Source organism: Ovis canadensis, chromosome 1 (genome assembly GCF_042477335.2).
Source record: "Ovis canadensis isolate MfBH-ARS-UI-01 breed Bighorn chromosome 1, ARS-UI_OviCan_v2, whole genome shotgun sequence".
Taxonomy (NCBI): Eukaryota; Metazoa; Chordata; class Mammalia; order Artiodactyla; family Bovidae; genus Ovis; species Ovis canadensis.
Genome location: NC_091245.1, coordinates 14,297,684 through 14,316,931, shown reverse-complemented (window position 1 = coordinate 14,316,931; position 19,248 = coordinate 14,297,684). Strand labels below are relative to the sequence as shown.

The window sequence follows — 19,248 nt, the reverse complement described above, 5'->3', positions numbered from 1 at the left end:
TCCCAGTAGCCCCTTCTTCTGCTCTTGCCCCAGGTGAGGGAGATTTAGAGTACAGTCTCTTTCCTGAAGGACGTTCTCAGTGGCCTTGACGTTGCTTTAGACCGCAGCGTGTTAGTCTCTTGCATATCAGCTTTTCCAGAGTCATTTATGAGCAAACATAACATTAAAGTAAAACTTGCTGAGTCGAAAAAAAATCTTTGCATTTCTGTGGCATGATATTTAACCAGGGTTTTAAAATATAATAATGCTTATTTAATAATGTGCATGCGTGCTAAGCTGCCTCAGTCATGTTTGACTCTTTGTGACCTTATGGACTGTAGCCCACCAGGCTCCTCTGTCCATGGGATTCTTCAGTCAAGAATACTGGGGTGGGTTGCCAGCCCTCCTCCAGGGGATCTTCCCGACCCAAGGATGTAACCTGTGTCTCTTGTGTCTCCCGCATTGGCAGGTCAGTTCTAACGCCACCTGGGAAGCTCTTACTTAATAACACTGCTCATTGAAAGGTTTTTTTTTTTTTAAGACTAATTTTTAGAGCAGTTCTGGGTTCACGGCAAAACTGAGAGGGACAGTACTGAAGTTTCCCATCCATCCCCTGCCCCAACACCTGCATAGCCTCCTCCATTATCAACAGAATGGTACATTTGTTACAACTGATGCACCTACACTGATGACATCATAATCACCCAAGTCCTTTAAAACTAGGGTTCATCTCTGGTGGTGTACATTCTGTGGTTTTGGACAAATGCATACTGACATGTATCCACCATTATAGTATTATAAAGGGTATCTTTTTACTTTCTCCATTGCTTCCTTTTCCAGAATGTCATATAGTTGGAGTCATACACTAGGTAGCCTTTGCAGATTGGCCTCACTTAGTAACATGCTTTTCAGTTTCCCCCATGTCTTTTTATTTCTTGATAATAATTTTTTGTATCATTAATGAAGTAACAGTAATTTAAAAATATCATATTACCAGTAAGTCCCATCCTTTAAAATTCTATGTTTGTGATTTTACAAAACATTAAAGAAGTGGTACATATGTTGATATATGTAATTTATAAGTGAATATACCTGTATTGCAGGGGGTGCCTGTATTCGTTTTCAAGGCCAATATGACCTCCTCTTATCCAGTCACATCTGTAACAATTTTCCAAATAAGGTCACATTCTGCGGTGCTGGGGGTTAGGACTTCAACGTATTTTGGGGAGGGGGAGGACCCAATGTGACCCATGGCAGTGCTCAAAACTTTACCAATCACAGCTGTGCCTGCTTCCTAGAGCAGTGGGGATGGAGAGTGGGAAGCCTTGGTAAAGGGTGAAGAGATGGGCTGGCCAGGCCTAGTGACGCAGCCACCCAAGTTACTTCCTCCCTGCCTTTGTGCATGCTGTTATTCCACCTCCTCCGTGTGTTCCTGCACACACTTGTTTTTCCTGGCTCCAGTATCTATGCTTGTTTCCCCCACAGCTGAATTTCAACCTGTGGAATCAGCTGTGCCCCAGTTTCAGTGTAGAGAGAGAGAGGAGAGAACGTGAATAACCTGTTCACATCCTCTGCCTATTTTTGCAATACCTTTTGGCAGGTATATCTTTGCTGTATCGGTCTCTCTTTCACACTGCTGCTGGTCGCCTTCCTCAAACACATCCTTCCTAAAACATTTACAGTGGCTGATAAAAAGTTGAAACATTCAAGATTTTTTTGGGGGGGGGTTGGTGGGGAAGGGGAACTGGGCTGGGTCTTCACTGTGGCAGGTGGGCTTTAGTTGCCATGGGACAGTTAACCCAGGTCCCCTGCATTGGAAGGTGGATTTTCAACCACTGGACCAGAAAGTCCCTGAAATGTCTGAGATTGCTTTGTATTACCCTCCACTATCTGGACCCACTGCTTTTTATTCTTTTCTCCTTTTTCTTCAGGGAAGAATATATATAAAGATGTTAGACATGTTTATGTAACATAAAACATTTTAAAAAAACACTTTTGAGGTATAATTGACATACAAAATTTTGTACATATTTAATGTATCAGTTCAGTTCAGTTCAGTTCAGTCACTCAGTCGTGTCCGACTCTCTGTGACCCCATGAATTGCAGCACGCCAGGCCTCCCTGTCCATCACCATCTCCTGGAGTTCATTCAGACTCACGTCCATCGAGTCAGTGATGCTATCCAGCCATCTCATCCTTGGTCGTCTCCTTCTCCTCCTGCCCCCAATCTCTCCCAGCATCAGAGTCTTTTCCAGTGAGTCAACTCTTCTCATGAAGTGGCCAAAGTACTGGAGCTTCAGCTTTAGCATCATTCCTTCCAAAGAAATCCCAGGGTTGATCTCCTTCAGAATGGACTGGTTGGATCTCCTTGCAGTCCAAGGGACTCTCAAGAGTCTTCTCCAACACCACAGTTCAAAAGCATCAATTCTTCGGCGCTCAGCCTTCTTCACAGTCCAACTCTCACATCCATACGTGACCACTGGAAAAACCATAACCTTGACTAGAAGGACCTTAGTCGGCAAAGTAATGTCTCTGCTTTTCAATATACTATCTAGGTTGGTCATAACTTTTCTTCCAAGGAGTAAGCGGCTTTTAATTTCATGGCACCATCTGCAGTGATTTTGGAGCCCCCCAAAATAAAGTCTGACACTGTTTCCACTGTTTCCCCATCTATTTCCCATGAAGTGATGGGACCAGATGCCATGATCTTCGTTTTCTGAATGTTGAGCTTTAAGCCAACTTTTTCACTCTCCTCTTTCACTTTCATCAAGAGGCTTTTTAGCTCCTCTTCACTTTCTGCCATAAGGGTGGTGTCATCTGCATATCTGAGGGTATTGATATTTCTCCCGGCAATCTTGATTCCAGCTTGTGTTTCTTCCAGTCCAGCGTTTCTCATGATGTACTCTGCATAGAAGTTAAATAAGCAGGGTGACAATATACAGCCTTGACGCACTCCTTTTCCTATTTGGAACCAGTCTGTTGTTCCATGTCCAGTTCTAACTGTTGCTTCCTGACCTGCATACAGGATTCTCAAGAGGCAGCTCAGGTGGTCTGGTATTCCCATCCCTTTCAGAATTTTCCACAGTTTATTGTGATCCACACAGTCAAAGGCTTTGGCATAGTCAATAAAGCAGAAATAGATGTTTTTCTGGAACTCTTTTGCTTTTTCCATGATCTAGTGGATGTTGGTAATTTGATCTCTGGTTCCTCTGCCTTTTCTAAAACCAGCTTGAACATCAGGGAGTTCACGGTTCACGTATTGCTGAAGTCTGGCTTGGAGAATTTTGAGCATTACTTTACTAGCATATGAGATGAATGCAATTGTGGGGTAGTTTGAGCATTCTTTTGTATTGCCTTTCTTTGGGATTGGAATGAAAACTGACCTTTTCCAGTCCTGTGTCCACTGTTGAGTTTTCCAAACTATCTGGAGAAAAGTATACACCCATAAAACCATCACCACATTCTATGCCGTCAACATACCATCTATGAAAGTTTCTTCCTGCTAGTGTCTTTCTTGCTTTGCTTTTTATTTTTAAATGAGGGAAGCAGTAATATTTTATTTTTACCTTTTGGCCCCTTTCACCTATTTCTTCCATTGCTTTGCTTTTTTTCCTGGATTCCTTCATATGTAACATAAGTCTAGAGTCCCTATCCTTTCTCCTGGCCAAGTGTGGTCACCGAGTCAGCAGCACTGGCCTCAACTGAGATCGTGTTAACAGGCAGAATTCTGGGGCCCCACACCAGACCTACTAATCAGAATTTGCATTTGGACAAGTCCACAGGTGATTCATAAAAATTGAGGACCACTGGCCTGCACTCCAGCCCTGGGTCCCTCAATCTGACTGACAATCAGAAGCACCTAAAGAACCTGTTACAACTAAAATATTATTCAGATCACACCCAGATCTACTGAATCAGAATCTCCAAGACCGTGGCCCTAGGATCTGTGTGGTTTTTTCATCTTTCTGTTCAGCGAGGTTTTCGTTGCTGTTCAGTCGCTCTGTCGCGTCTCTCTCTGCCACTCCGTGGACTGCAGCCCGCCAAGCTTCTTGCATGGAATTTCCCAGGCAAGAATACTGGAGCAGGTTGCCATTTCCTTTTCCAGGGGAATCTTCCTGACCCAGGGATCGAACCTGCGTCTCCTGCAAGTCTCCAGCATTGCAGGATGACTCTCTACCACTGAGCTGCCAGGGAAGCCCTTGGAGAGGGATAATTGACATATAGGGTTATATTTAACTTTTAAGAAACTATCAAACTTTTAAAATAGCTTTTCTAAGATATATCAATAATTCATACAACCTATAATGCACACTGAAACCATACTCACAGAAAACTAGTCAATCTAATCACACTAGGACCACAGCCTTGTCTAACTCAATGAAACTAAGCCATGCCCGCGGGGCAACCCAAGACGGGCGGGTCATGGTGGAGAGGCCTAACAGAATGTGGTCCACTGGAGAAGGGAATGGCAAACCACTTCAGTATCCTTGCCGTGAGAACCCCATGAACAGTATGAAAAGACAAAATGATAGGATACTAAAAGAGGAACTCCCCAGGTCAGTAGGTGCCCAATATGCTACTGGAGATCAGTGGAGAAATAACTCTAGAAAGAATGGAGGAATGGAGCCAAAGCAAAAACAATACCCAGATGTGGATGTGACTGGTGATAGAAGCAAGGTCCGATGCTGTAAAGAGCAATATTGCATAGGAACCTGGAATGTCAGGTCCACGAATCAAGGCAAATTGGAAGTGGTCAAACAAGAGATGGCAAGGGTGAACGTCGACATTCTAGGAATCAGTGAACTAAAATGGACTGGAATGGGTGAATTTAACTCAAATGACCATTATATCTACTACTGCAGGCAGGAATCCCTCAGAAGAAATGGAGTAGCCATCATGGTCAACAAAAGAGTCGAAAATGCAGTACTTGGATGCAATCTAAAAAATGACAGAATGATCTCTGTTTGTCTCCAAGGCAAACCATTCAATATCATGGTAATCCAAGTCTATGCCCCAACCAGTAATGCTGAAGAAACTGAAGTTGAATGGTTTTATGAAGACCTACAAGACCTTTTAGAACTAACACCTAAAAAAGATGTCCTTTTCATTATAGGGGACTGGAATGTAAAAGTAGGAAGTCAAGAAACACCTGGAGTAACAGGCAAATTTGGCCTTGGAATGTGGAATGAAGCAGGACAAAGACTAATAGAGTTTTGCCAAGAAAATGCACTGGTCAGAGCAAACACCCTCTTCCAACAACACAAGAGAAGACTCTACACATGGACATCACCAGATGGTCAACACGGAAATCAGATTGATCATATTCTTTGCAGCCAAAGGTGGAGAAGCTCTATACAGTCAGCAAAAACAAGACCAGGAGCTGACTGTGGGTCAGATCATGAACTCCTTATTGCCAAATTCAGACTCAAATTGAAGAAAGTAGGGAAAACCGCTAGACATTCAGGTATGACCTAAATCTAATCCCTTATGATTATACAGTGGGAGTGAGATATGGATTTAAGGGCCTAGATCTGATAGATAGAGTGCCTGATGAACTATGGAATGAGGTTCGTGACATTGTACAAGAGACAGGGATCAAGACTTATCCCCATGGAAAAGAAATGCAAAAAAGCAAAATGGCTGTCTGGGGAGGCCGTACAAATAGCTGTGAAAAGAAGAGAAGCGAAAAGCAAAGGAGAAAAGGAAAGATATAAGCATCTGAATGCAGAGTTCCAAAGAATAGCAAGAAGAGACAAGAAAGCCTTCTTCAGTGATCAGTGCAAAGAAATAGAGGAAAGAACAGAATGGGAGAGACTAGCGATCTCTTCAAGAAAATTAGAGATACCAAGGGAACATTTCATGCAAAGATGGGCTTAGATAAAGGACAGAAATGGTATGGATCTAACAGAAGCAGAAAATATTAAGAAGAGGTGGCGAGAAAACACAGAAGAACTGTACAAAAAAGATCTTCATGACCCAGCTAATCACGATGGTGTGATCACTCACCTAGAGCCAGACATCCTAGAATGTGAAGTCAAGTGGGCCTTAGAAAGCATCACTATGAACAAAGCTAGTGGAGGTGATGGCATTCCAGTTGAGCTATTTCAAATCCTGAAAGATGATGCTGTGAAAGTGCTGCACTCAATATGCCAGTAAATTTGGAAAACTCAGCAGTGGCCACAGGACTGGAAAAGGTCAGTTTTCTTTCCAATTCCAAAGAAAGGCAATGCAAAAGAATGCTCAAACTACCACACAATTGCACTCATCTCACATGCTAGTAAAGTAATGCTCAAAATTCTCCAAGCCAGGCTTCAGCAATACGTGAACCGTGAACTCCCTGATGTTCAAGCTGGTTTTAGAAAAGGCAGAGGAACCAGAGATCAAATTGCCAACATCTGCTGGATCATGAAAAAGCAAGAGACTTCCAGAAAAACATCTATTTCTGCTTTATTGACTATGCCAAAGCCTTTGACTGTGTGGATCACAATAAACTGTGGAAAATTCTGAGAGGGATGGGAATACCAGACCACCTGACCTGCTTCTTGAGAAACCTGTATGCAGGTCAGGAAGCAACAGTTAGAACTGGACATGGAACAACAGACTGGTTCCAAATAGGAAAAGGAGTACGTCAAGGCTGTATATTGTCACCCTGCTTATTTAACTTCTATGCAGAGTACATCATGAGAAACGCTGGACTGGAAGAAACACAAGCTGGAATCAAGATTGCCAGGAGAAATATCAATACCCTCAGATATGCAGATGACACCACCCTTATGGCAGAAACATGACCACTCGAAAAACCATAGCCTTGACTAGATGGACCTTAGGAGGAACCTGATGGACCTGAAGAGGAACTAAAAAGCCTCTTGATGCAAGTGAAAGAGGAGAGTGAAAAAGTTGCCTTAAAGCTCAACATTTAGAAAACAAAGATCATGGCATCTGGTCCCATCACTTCATGGGAAATAGATGGGGAAACAGTGGAAATAGTGTCAGACTTTATTTTTTTGGGCTCCAAAATCACTGCAGATGGTGACTGCAGCCATGAAATTAAAAGACGCTTACTCCTTGGAAGAAAAGTTATGACCAACCTAGATAGCATATTCAAAAGCAGAGACATTACTTTGCTGACTAAGGTCCATCTAGTCAAGGCTATGGTTTTTCGAGTGGTCATGTATGGATGTGAGAGTTGGACTGTGAAGAAGGCTGAGCGCCAAAGAATTGATGCTTTTGAACTGTGGTGTTGGAGAAGACTCTTGAGAGTCCCTTGGACTGCAAGGAGATCCAACCAGTCCATTCTGAAGGAGATCAGCCCTGGGGTTTCTTTGGAAGGAATGATGCTAAAGCTGAAACTCCAGTACTTTGGCCACCTCATGAGAAGAGTTGATTCATTGGAAAAGACTTTGACGCTGGGAGGGATTGGGGGCAGGAGGAGAAGGGGATGACCGAGGATGAGATGGCTGGATGGCATCACTGACTCAATGGACGTGAGTCTGAGTCAACTCCAGGAGTTGGTGATGGACAGGGAGGCCTGGCGTCCTGGGATTTATGGGGTCGCAAAGAGTTGGACACGACTGAGCACCTGGACTGAACTGAACTGAACTGATAATGCACCCATTTAAAGTGTATAATTCAGTGTTTTTTAGTTGATTTTCAGGTTAAGCACCTATTATCACAATCTAAATTTAAAACACTTTTGTGCTCCCAAGAAACCCTGTAGCCATTAGCAGCCACTCCCCACTCCTTACCTCAAACCCCTTCCCTAGCCTTAGGCAACAACTGATCTAATTTCCGTCTCTTTACATCTACCCATTCTAGACATTTCATATAAATGAAATAATAAACTATGTGGTCTTTTCTTGACTTTTTTTTTAAAGCATAATGTTTTAGCATAATGTTTTCCACCTTCACCCATGATGTATCATGTATCCGTACTACATCCCTGTTTATTGTTGGATGATATTCCATTGTATGGATATACCACATTTTCATTCACCATTTGCTGGACATTTGGGTTGTTTTCACTTTTGTCTATTATGAATAACACTGTCATGAATATTTGTGTACAAGTTTTTGTGTGAATCTCTTGTGTATATATTAATATCTGTGAGTGGAATTAAGTCATATGGTAACAAAGTGTATAGTTTTACATCCCCACCATACGTTTCCGCTCCTCTATATCCTCATCAACACTTGGTATGATCAGTCTTTTAATTTTAGCCAATCTGTTAGGTATATAAAGGTGTTTCATTGGGTTTAAATTTGCATTTCTTAATGACAATGATGGTGAGCATCTTTAAATATGCTTAGTTGCTACCCATATATCTTCTTTGGTAAAGTATATATTTAAATCTTTTGCCAATTTAAAAACTGAATTAGGGACTTCCCTGGTGGTCCAGTGGTTAAGAATCTGCCTTTCAATGCAGGGGACACGGGTTCGAGCCCTGGTTGGGAAACTAAGATCCCACACGCCGCAAAACAACTAAGGCTGCAATGAACCACAGCTAAGACCTGACACAGATACAAACAAATATTTTAAAAAATTGATTTACATTCCTTATTATATATTCTAAGTTCTTTACCAGATATATGACTTATAAATATTGCCTCCGAGTCTGTTGCTTTTCTCTTAATAGTACATTCTGAAGACTCAAATTTCTGAATTTCAATTAATTATAATTCATCAGTTTTTAAATTTTAGGAATTATGCTTTTAGTGTCACATTTAAGAAATTTTGACTGATCTAAAATCACAAAGATTTTCTCTATGTTTTGCTTTAGAAGTTTTATAATCTTAGACTTTACATATAAGTATATGATCCATTTTTATACATGGTGCAAGGTATGGGCTGAAATATCACATTTTTGCATGTAAATGTCTAATTGTGCCAGCATCATTGGTTGAGAAAACAATCTTTTCTTTACTAAATTGCCTTTGCATCTTGTCAAAATCAGTTGTCCATATATATGTGGGTTTATTTCTGGACCTTCTGTTGTGTTCTGCACTCATCTCACACACTAGTAAAGTAATGCTCAAAATTCTCCAAGCCAGCCTTCAACAATACGTGAACCATGAACTTCCAGATGTTCAAGCTGGTTTTAGAAAAGGCAGAGGAACCCAGAGATCAAATTGCCAACATCCGCTGGGTCATGGAAAAAGCAAGGGAGTTCCAGAAAAACATCTATTTCTGCTTTATTGACTATGCCAAAGCCTTTGACTGTGTGGATCACAATAAACTGGAAAATTCTGAGAGAGATGGGAATACCAGACCACCTGACCTGCCTCTTGAGAATCCTGTATGCAGGTCAGGAAGCAACAGTTAGAACTGGACATGGAACAGACTGGTTCCAAATAGGAAAAGGAGTGCGTCAAGGCTGTATATTGTCACCCTGCTTATTTAACTTCTATGCAGAGTACATCATGAGAAATGCTGGACTGGACGAAGCACAAGCTGGAATCAAGATTGCCGGGAGAAATATCAATAACCTCAGATATGCAGATGACGCCACCATTATGGCAGAAAGTGAAGAAGAACTAAAGAGCATCTTGATGAAAGTGAAAGAGGAGAGTGAAAAAGTTGCCTTAAAGCTCAACATTCAGAAAACGAAGATCATGGCATCTGGTCCCATCACTTCATGGGAAATAGATGGGTAAACAGTGGATACAGTGGCTGACTTTATCTTTTTGGCTTCCAAAATCACTGCAGATGGTGACTGTAGCCATGAAATTAAAAGACGTTTACTCCTTGGAAGCAAAGTTATGACCAGCCTAGACAGCATATTAAAAAGCAGAGACATTACTCTGTCATCAAAGGTCCATCTAGTCAAGGTTATAGTTTTTCCTGTGGTCATGTGTGGATGTGAGAGTTGGACTATAAAGAAAGCTGAGCACTGAAGAATTGATGCTTTTGAAATGTGGTGTTGGCGAAGACTCTTGAGAGTCCCTTGGATTGCAAGGAGATCCAACCAGTCCATTCTAAAGGAGATCAGTCCTGGGTGTTCTTTGGGAGGACTAATGTTGAAGCCAAAACTCCAATATTTTGGCCACCTGATGCGAAAAGCTGACTCATTTGAAAAGACCCTGATGCTGGGAGGGACTGGGGGCAGAAGGAGAAGGGGACGACAGAGGATGAGATGGCTGGATGGCATCACCAACTCAATGGACGCGAGTTTGGGTAAATTCCAGGAGTTGGTGATGGACAGGGAGGCCTGGTGTGCTGCAGTTCATGGGGTCACAGAGAGTCGGACACAACTTGAGCAACTGAACTGAACATCCATTCCATACTATCTTGATTAAGTAGTTTTCTACTAAGTTTTGAAATTGGGACACCTCAGTGCTCCAACTTTGCTCTTTTTCAAGTTGTTTTGGTTATTCTAGGTCCTCTGCATTTCCATGTAAACTTGAGAATAAGTTTGTCAATTTCTACAAGATAGTCTATTGGGATTTTGATTTGGATTGCAATGCATCTTTAGATCAACCTGGGAAGAACTGACATCTTAACAATATCAGAGTCTTCTAACTGATGAACAAGGTATAGACTTCTCTTTATTTAGGTCTTTCAGAATTCCTTTCAGCATCGTCTTTAGCTTTCAGTGTTTAGAGCTTGCACATTTTGGGGGTCATATTTATGTCTACGTTTCATATTTTTGATGTACTGTAAATGGTACTATTTTAAAATTTTCTATTTCTGATTTTCATTGCTGTTACATAGAAATACAGTTGATTTTTTTGGCATTGATCTTGTACCCTCTAAGCTTGATAAAGCCATTTATTATTTCTAGTAGTCCAATAGTTTAACTGTTAATGAACTTCTAAAGAGATTTAAATAATAACAAAATCCTGTATATTTGCCCATGTTCTTACCATTTTTAATGCTCCCTATCCTTTGTGTAGCTTTATTTTTCCATCTCTTTTTCCTTCTTCCTGAAGATTTTCTTTAACCTTTCTTATAGCATGGAAATGCTAGTCATCAATTATTTCAGCCTCTGTATGTCTGAAAAAGAAAATCTGTCTTTTGCCTTCATTTTTGTAGTGCATTTTCTGGTCTGGAGTCCTAGCTTGACAGTACTTTCCTTTCTTTACTTTAAAATGCTGCTCTCCTGTTGTTCTCATGTGCATTGTTTCTGATGATAAATCTCCTGCCATGTTTATCTTTGTTTCTCGGTATGAAGCATGTCTTTTTATTCTAGATGCTTCTGAGACTTTCACTGAAGATGTGATTCTGTTATACCTTGTTGTGGTTTTCTTCATGATTCTTGTGTTGGGTTTGTTGAGATTCTTGGATCTGTGGGTTTATAGTTTTCACAAAACTTTGGAAAAAATTTGGCTATTATTTCTTCAAGTATTTTTAATCTGCCTTCATTCTTCTTTTCTGGGGATTCTGATTATGCAATTATTATAGATATTATGAGGCTGCTTGAAATTGACCTATAGCTCATTGATGCTGTATGTATTTAAAAAAAATTTTTTTTTTTTTTAAAACCCCACGGCATGGGGGATCTTAGTTCCCTGACTAGGGATTGAACCTGTGTCTCCTGGAGTGGAAGTGGTGAGTCTTACACATTGGACTGCCAGGGAAGTCCTCTGTGTGTTTTATTTTGGACAGTTTGATTGCCACATCTTCATGTTCACTAAACTTTTCTTTTGCAATGTCTAATTGGTCAATCAACTCAACGACTTTATTATTTCATCTTAGATGTTGTACTTTTCATCTTTAGAGGTTTGATTTGAGCCTTTTTTTATTGCTATTTAACTTTTGAACACATTGAATATATCTGAAATAATTATTTATTGCCCTTATTTGCTAAATCTTACACCTGTGTCAGTTTGGGTAGATTTTTTTAAAAAATTAAAATATAGTTGATTTAAAATGTTGTGTTAGTTTTAGGAATACAGAAGTGATTCAGTTGAACACACACAGACACACATTCTTTTTCAGATTCTTTTCCTGTATAAGTTACTACTAGATACTGAGGACAGTTCCCTGTTCTATACAGTAGGTCTTTGTTGGTTATCTATTTTATATATAATAGTTGTATATATTCATCCCAGACTCCTAATTTATCTTCCCTCTTCCCTTTTGGTAACCATAAGTTTGTTTTCTATGCCTGTGAGTCTATTTCTGTTTTAAAAATAAGTTCATTTGTATCATTTTTACAGATTCCACATATAGACAATATCATATATTTGTCTTTATCTGTATAGCTTACTTCATTTAGTATGATAATCTCTACATCCACCTGTGTTGCTGCAAATGGTATTATCTCACTCTTTCCCTGTGGGCTCAGTGGCAAAGAATCTGCCTGCAATGTAGGAACTGTGGATTCAATCCCTGGCTCAGGAAGATCCCCTGGAGAAGGAAATAGCAACCGACTCCAGTATTCTTGCCTGAGAAACCCCTTGGACAGAGGAGCGTGGAGGGCTCCAGTCCAGGGGGTCGCAAAAGAGTCAGACATGACTTAGCGACTAAACAACAATATTCCCCTGTGTATATATATCACATCTTATTTATCCATTCATCTGTCATGGATATTTAGGTTGCTTCCATGTCTTGGCTATTGTAACTAGTACTGCAGTGAACACTGGGGTGCGTGTATCTTTTCAAGTTATAGTTCCCTCTGGGTGGGATTGCTAGATCATAAATAAATTTACTTTTAGGTTTTTTTTTTTTTTAGTTTTGGTAGGTTTTAATTGATTTTTTTCCTCTTCAGTATGGGTCATAATTTCATGCTTCTTTGTATGTCTTGAGTTTTTGTTTGGATGCTAGGCATTTTGTCTTTGGATGGTGGGTGTTATTGTACTCATGTAAGTATTCTTAAGATGTGTTCTGTAACTCAGTTAAGTTACTTGGAAGGAGTCTGAACTCTAGCTGCTGAGCTCTATATAGACCTAGACTCTAGACTCTATCTCATCAACTTGAAGTTTACTGTTATCTGCCTAGGTTTGCCCTTCATGCGCGGCTACCTGCAGTCTCTCTCAAGGCAGTAGCTGGGCAATTAGTCAACTCATTTATTTCTTGTTTCTTAGGGTTCATTGTCCCTTGTTATCTGATGTCCAGTATCCTTAAGACCACTGTTTGTCCATTGCTTTCAAGCAGGAGGAAATCTTGTCCTGTTACTTCATTGTGGCCAGAAGTGGACATCTATATTTTAAAAATAAATTTCTCATAACTAAGATGCAACCACCCCAGGTCTAGCTTGTAGGTTAACATTTGAGAACTGCTGCTTTAACCCTAATGGACTGCTTCTCACTGATCTTCAGTAACCCATATAACTTTGTCTTTGCTTTTCCAGATCCCTAAATCCTGGCCTTCTTCCCCCTTTTCTCCCTGTCCAGATCTTAAAGTGTCTTCAGAATTTAATCAAAATGCTGTCTCCCCACGTGTACCCCAATGTTCACTGCAGCATTGTTTACAATAGCTAGGACATGGAAGCGACCTAGAGGTCCGTTGGCAGGCGAATGGATAAGAAAGTTGTTGTACATATATACAATGGAATATTACTCAGCTATTAAAAAGAATGCTTTGAGTCAGTTCTAAAGAGGTGGATGAAACTGGAGCCTATTATACAGAGTGAAGTAAGTCAGAAAGAAAAACACCAACACAGTATATTAATGCATATATATGGAATTTAGAAAGATGGTAACAACGACCCTATATGCGAGACAGCAAAAGAGACACAGATATAAACAACAGACTTTTGGACTCTGTGGGAGAAGGCAAGGGTAGGATGATTTGCAAGAATAGCATTGAAACATGTATATTACCATATGTGAAACAGATCAGCAGTCCAAGTTCGATCCATGAAACAGGGCACTCAAAGCTGGTGCACTGGGACAATCCAGCCCAGTGGCTGATTGACGTCAATGTATGGTAAAAACCACCACAATACTGTAAAGCAATTAGCCTCCAATTAGAATAAATAAATACATTAAAAAAAATGCTGTCTCCCTCCTCTCAAGAGTAGCAGGGCCTCCACCTTTCTGCTCAGAGTCATTCTTTCCTAAGTGCTTCCATAGCAAATTTATCACATTAAAAAAATCACAGTAATTATTAGAGTCTGCATTCTTGATAACTGTTTGATCATACATTTGTAAGATTCCTAAGGCCAGACACTTCCCCTTTTTTTGCATTAAGTAGCCAGTTTTTACTTCTTTTTTAAAAATTATTTGATTTCTCTTTGGCTGCAGTGGGTCTTTGTTGCTGGGCTTTCTCTAGTGTGTTTGTGGGGGGGTTGCTCTGTAGTTGGCTCCTCACTGCAGTGGCTACTTTTGTTGCAGAGCGAGCTCTAGGGTGTGGTCTTATGGCATGTGGGATCTTCTGGGCCCAGGAATCGAACCTCTGTCTCTGCACTAGCAGGCAGATTCTTAACCACTGGACCACTAGAGCAGCCCTAAAGTAGGTACTGAACTGTACTGTATCTTAGAAAATGAAGGAGGGATTTGAAGGCAAGGGAATAATAGAACTAAGCAGTATGGAGAACACTTCAGAGTTGGCATAAGGTGGTTCTAAAGCCTTGTTTTGGTTCAGACAAGGTAAGATTGAATTAGCACACAGAATTTCATCTTGCTTGGTAAAACTGATTGAATGGTATATTAAGAAGGATTCTGAGACCACATCTTGACTCCATGAGAAAAGCTAGCCCATAGATAATAAAATGTTGGAATGTCTCACGTATTTTGATAGTTTTGGTTAAATGTGTAGGATATTTTGAAACAACAGCTAACAGCTAACACATGTCAGGGAGTGTTCTAATCATAATGTGCATGTAAGCACGTTTATTTCCCCTGACAACCTACTGAAGTTAAGTTCTATTTAATACCTCCATTTTTATAGAAAGGGAAACAAAGGCACAGAGACAATAAAAAACTTGCTCAAGTCACACAGTGGCTAATTCTGGCTTCAGAGTATTTGTTTTTGTCACTGTTATATTGTCTTCATATTGAACATTTAATGTTTCATAATAGTTGAGAGAGATCACACGGCTATACTTTTCTAGTATGGAAGCAACAAAGTGAACTTGTTGTTTGTTAATATAATGGCCCAAGCTTCCCCAACTTTTACCTTGGATTAGAAAGATTTATCCTTCATGATTCTTAGTCATGTCTGAAATTCTTTGTGTTTTCTTTCTTTAGGATCCCTTGCCAGCTCCATCTTTGACCCACTCAAATCTCTTGTGGGTGCTTCAGGAGGAGTCTATGCTCTGATGGGAGGCTATTTTATGAATGTTCTAGTGGTAAGAATTTTGGGGATGAATCTATAGACCTTAAGAAAAAATTTTAAAATAATTACTGGTATTTGGTTCAGGGAATCTTATTTATCAGTATTTACTAAGCACACATCTTCCATCTGACCACAAGAATTTTCATCTCTGATCTCAAAAGGAATAAATACTAAAGAAAGTTCAAAATTGAAAAATAGAAAAGTCAAAGCCCCCAATTTAGTATCTGTTACCAGTCTGATATTACAACCGTTCAGATGTTTTCTGTATGTATGCAAAATTCTACCAATAGTAACACTACAAAAATGGAACTCCCCTTACATTATTCTGCATCTTAACATAAAGTATCCTATCTACTCATAGGATACTTGAGTAGGACACCGAAATCCACCCGTCTTTTCAGGTGCTCCATAGCACCTTCTATATAGTAGCCCTACTTATTCAATTTTTCATTGAAAGAAAAGATCCAGGGTGATCACAGCTTTTTACATTTCAAAATAATGCTGTCAGGAATGTTCTTTCACCTGTCTTTTTGCATTTGTGTGATTCTTTTGTAGGCAAGTTCCTAGAAGTGGATTTACTGGATGAAGGCTTTACATTTTTATATATAAATGGCTCCAAAGTTGGCATACCATTTTACATAACCACGATATAGTATGTGAGATGCCAATCACTTTTTAAAACAGGGTAAAATCCTGATTAAATTAACCCTTTAACCATGTAGGTGTGCCTTAAAAATACTCTAAGAGGAAAAATTTAAAGCAATTAAAAAACTGTTCCAAAACTAGAAGTCATTTAGAAAAATGTTTTTCAAACTTTGGGTTACATCACATTAGTGGTTGTGAACTCAGTTGAAGGGACTGTGAAAATCCTTTTACACAGAAATTTCAGGATGCACCATGTAAAATAAGAGTAAGTACTGTTTATGTGTGTGCTGGATTTTTACATAAATTATTTGTTACTGTACATCTTGGTCACAACAGTTTGAAAATAATTGATTTAGAATTAACATAGCTATTTAGCATGTCTCTCTGGGAAGAGAGTTAATAACTTTAAAGGGAAGGGACAGGTAATTTGGGTTGAAGTGGAGGTGTCTTTCTGAGTCTGCTTGGTCCTCTGGTAACACATAGCAAGCTGGTTTGAGGCTTTTCAAAACTAAAATCAAACTGAGTGTTTTTGGACCAGTGTTTTAAATTTTTAAAAAATTATCTTAAAAAAAATCAAGGTAATGCTAAAATTTTAGCTTTCTTTGCTAACTCCTACTTAGAAAGAGGGTAAAGCTATATCAAATGAATATTAAACAAAAAACTTGGAAATATTTTCACCAGGTTTAGTTTGACAGTATCTATTAACTATCTGCAACACATTGAGTTGATTTTTTATTACTTATATTTAGAGTATTTCTTGCTATATCAAGGAATATCATGTTTCATTTTCACTTCAAAGTATACTGGCATTGTACTTCCCAAATCCATTTGAAAACTGGACTGTTAACACTGATGCTTTGATTGGCAAACATTTGACACAATTTTAAATGAAAAAGCAGATGGAGGCGGAGTACAGTTGAGATTTCCTTTGTCAATAGATAACTTGTGTTATTAATACTGTCATTTATCTCTTTGCAAGAATTTTCAAGAAATGATTCCTGCTTTTGGAGTTGTCAGACTACTCATCATTACTGTTATAAGTAAGTGTGTTTTGTGACTACTTCACATCTTCAAGTTTATGGGTTCAACCTTCAGAAGGCCTTCTCATATTTCCCAAGCACATCCTACATGTCCTGATGCAGGAAGATATGAGTGGAGTTTTCACAGACCCTTGTGGGTCGTTCTTAGAGGTGCCTGTTTCTGGGGTGTGGGGAGTTAAGAGAGTAGGGCTTGAGGTACTCTGTCCACTTCATCCACCATACCATCACTTATGTCTTTTCTGTTTTTAAATTTTTATTGGAGTATAGTTGATTTACATTGTGTTATGTTCTGCTGTCATTTCTTTTTTATTAAATTAAAAAATTAACCATTTAACTTTTTTTATTTTGGCTGTGCTGGGTCTTTGTTGCCGCATGTGCTTTTCTCTAGTTGGAGGGGGTGGGGGCTACTCTCTAGTCACAGCGCTTGGGCTTCTCATTGCAGTGGCTTTTCTTGTTGAGGAGCAGAAGCTCTAGGAGGTGCGGGCTTCAGTAGCTGCGGTTCCAAGGCTCCAGCTGCTGCTGCTGCTGCTGCTAAGTCGCTTCAGTCGTGTCCGACTCTGTGCGACCCATAGACGGCAGCCCACCAGGCTCCCCCATCCCCGGGATTCTCCAGGCAAGAACACTGGAGTGGGTTGCCATTTCTTTCTCCAACGCATGAAAGTGAAAAGTGAAAGTGAAGTCGCTCAGTCAGCATAGGCTTAATAGTGGTGGGGAATAGGCTTCGTTGCCCCATGGCATGTGGGATCTTCCCAGACTAGGGATCAAACCTGTGTCTCTTACATTGGCAGGTGGATTCTTTACCACTGAGCTAGCAGGGAAGGCTTATTTATTTTTGACTGTGTGGGCTCTTCATTGAGGTGCAAGGGCTTCTCTAGTTGCGGTATGTATGTGGGCTCGGCTGCCCTGTGGCATGCAGGATCTTCATCCTCCCACCAGGGACCCCACATCTTCTGCACTGGGAGGCAGCCTCACCCACTGGACTACCAGAGAAGACCCTGTCACTTATTTTTTATACACTGGATTTTTCTCATTCATAAACTGGATTCTGTATATAATTTTGTTTGAAAGGGAAAACTTAAAAACCATTCACATTATCCATTTTCTTCTTCAATTTCTACATTTTCAGATTAAAAAAAAAACTGATCTAGGATATAAGCTGCTAAGTCGCTTCAGTCGTGTCCAAGTCTGTGCGAACCCATAGACGGCAGCCCACCAGGCTCTGCCGTCCCTGGGATTCTCCAGGCAAGAGCGCTGGAGTGGGTTGCCATTGCCTTCTCCAATGCATGAAAGTGAAAAAAGAAAGTGAAGTTGCTCAGTCGTGTCCGACTCTTAGTGACCCCATGGATCACAGCCTACCAGGCTCCTCCATCCATGAGATTTTCCAGGCAAGAGGCTGAGGATTGATGATGAGAGCAGAGGTGGAGGAGGAGAAGGGTCAGGGAACTAGGAAGATGACTGACGTTGCTTTGGAAATCTCAAGAATGACAGCGGAGAATGACATGCTGAAGGAGCTTAGGAAGGCTCATTCTGGAGAAGAGGTGGAATTTCACCTGGGTCTGAAAGTCAGGATTTTGGATGACGGCAGGCCATACAGAGCAGAAGCAAACAAGAGCCAAGGCAGGGCTTATAACTTGTATATCCGAGCCTGCTCCTGCTGCAGATGTATTTGCACAGAGGGTGTGGGGAGAAGGCTAACCTTGAGGCTCAGACTTGAAGACAAAGACAGAGGTGACATTTGATACAGGCTACTTTGGGCTGTCAGGGCTTCCCAGGTGGCGCTAGTGATAAAGAACCCGCCTGCCAATGCAGGTGGCGTTAAGAGACGTGGGTTCGATCCCTGGGTAGAGAAGATACCCTGGAGGAGGGCACCACCCACCCTAGTATTCTTGCCTGGAGAATCCCATAGACAGAGGAGCCTGGTGGGCTATGGTCCATGGGTTGCAGAGTCTGACATGACTGAAGAGACTTAGCACATGCGCACGCAATTTTGGCTGTCCACATAGTAGGAAAAAAAATGATCCTGCCAACTGGTATCAAGGATTCAAAAAAGAGACTAAGTTTAGTTTATGAATGGTATATTTATAAAACAGTATTTTACCCAGATAGAAAAGAAGTGACTTGTTTGTAGTTTATACCATGCTGTATATAATGTTTTTCTCCATAGACATCGAAAAATTTAAAAAGAGGGAAAGTAGTCAGCACAGGAAGGAGGGCAGATGTCTGGGAGTTATTAGGAGGAGTCACTGTGTGGGCTGAGCTACCTGAGTTGTTAAGGTCATAACCAGAACAAAGGAACAAGCTCTTAGACAGAAAAATATTCTTACACAAGTTACCTGGGTTTTCAGTTGATCTGTTTCTTTCAAATAAT

General features: G+C 40.4%; 1 protein-coding gene across 1 annotated transcript in view; it reads left to right on the top strand.

The window, feature by feature from the left end:
- The window catches only part of RHBDL2 (rhomboid like 2), a 61,063-nt gene that overhangs the window by 36,756 nt on the left and 5,059 nt on the right, over window positions 1-19,248 (top strand). Inside the window, exons 5-6 of the mRNA XM_069549500.1 lie at window positions 15,108-15,208; window positions 16,820-16,880. Coding sequence (XP_069405601.1) covers window positions 15,108-15,208; window positions 16,820-16,880 — 162 coding nt within the window. The remainder of the gene's footprint in view (window positions 1-15,107; window positions 15,209-16,819; window positions 16,881-19,248) is intronic.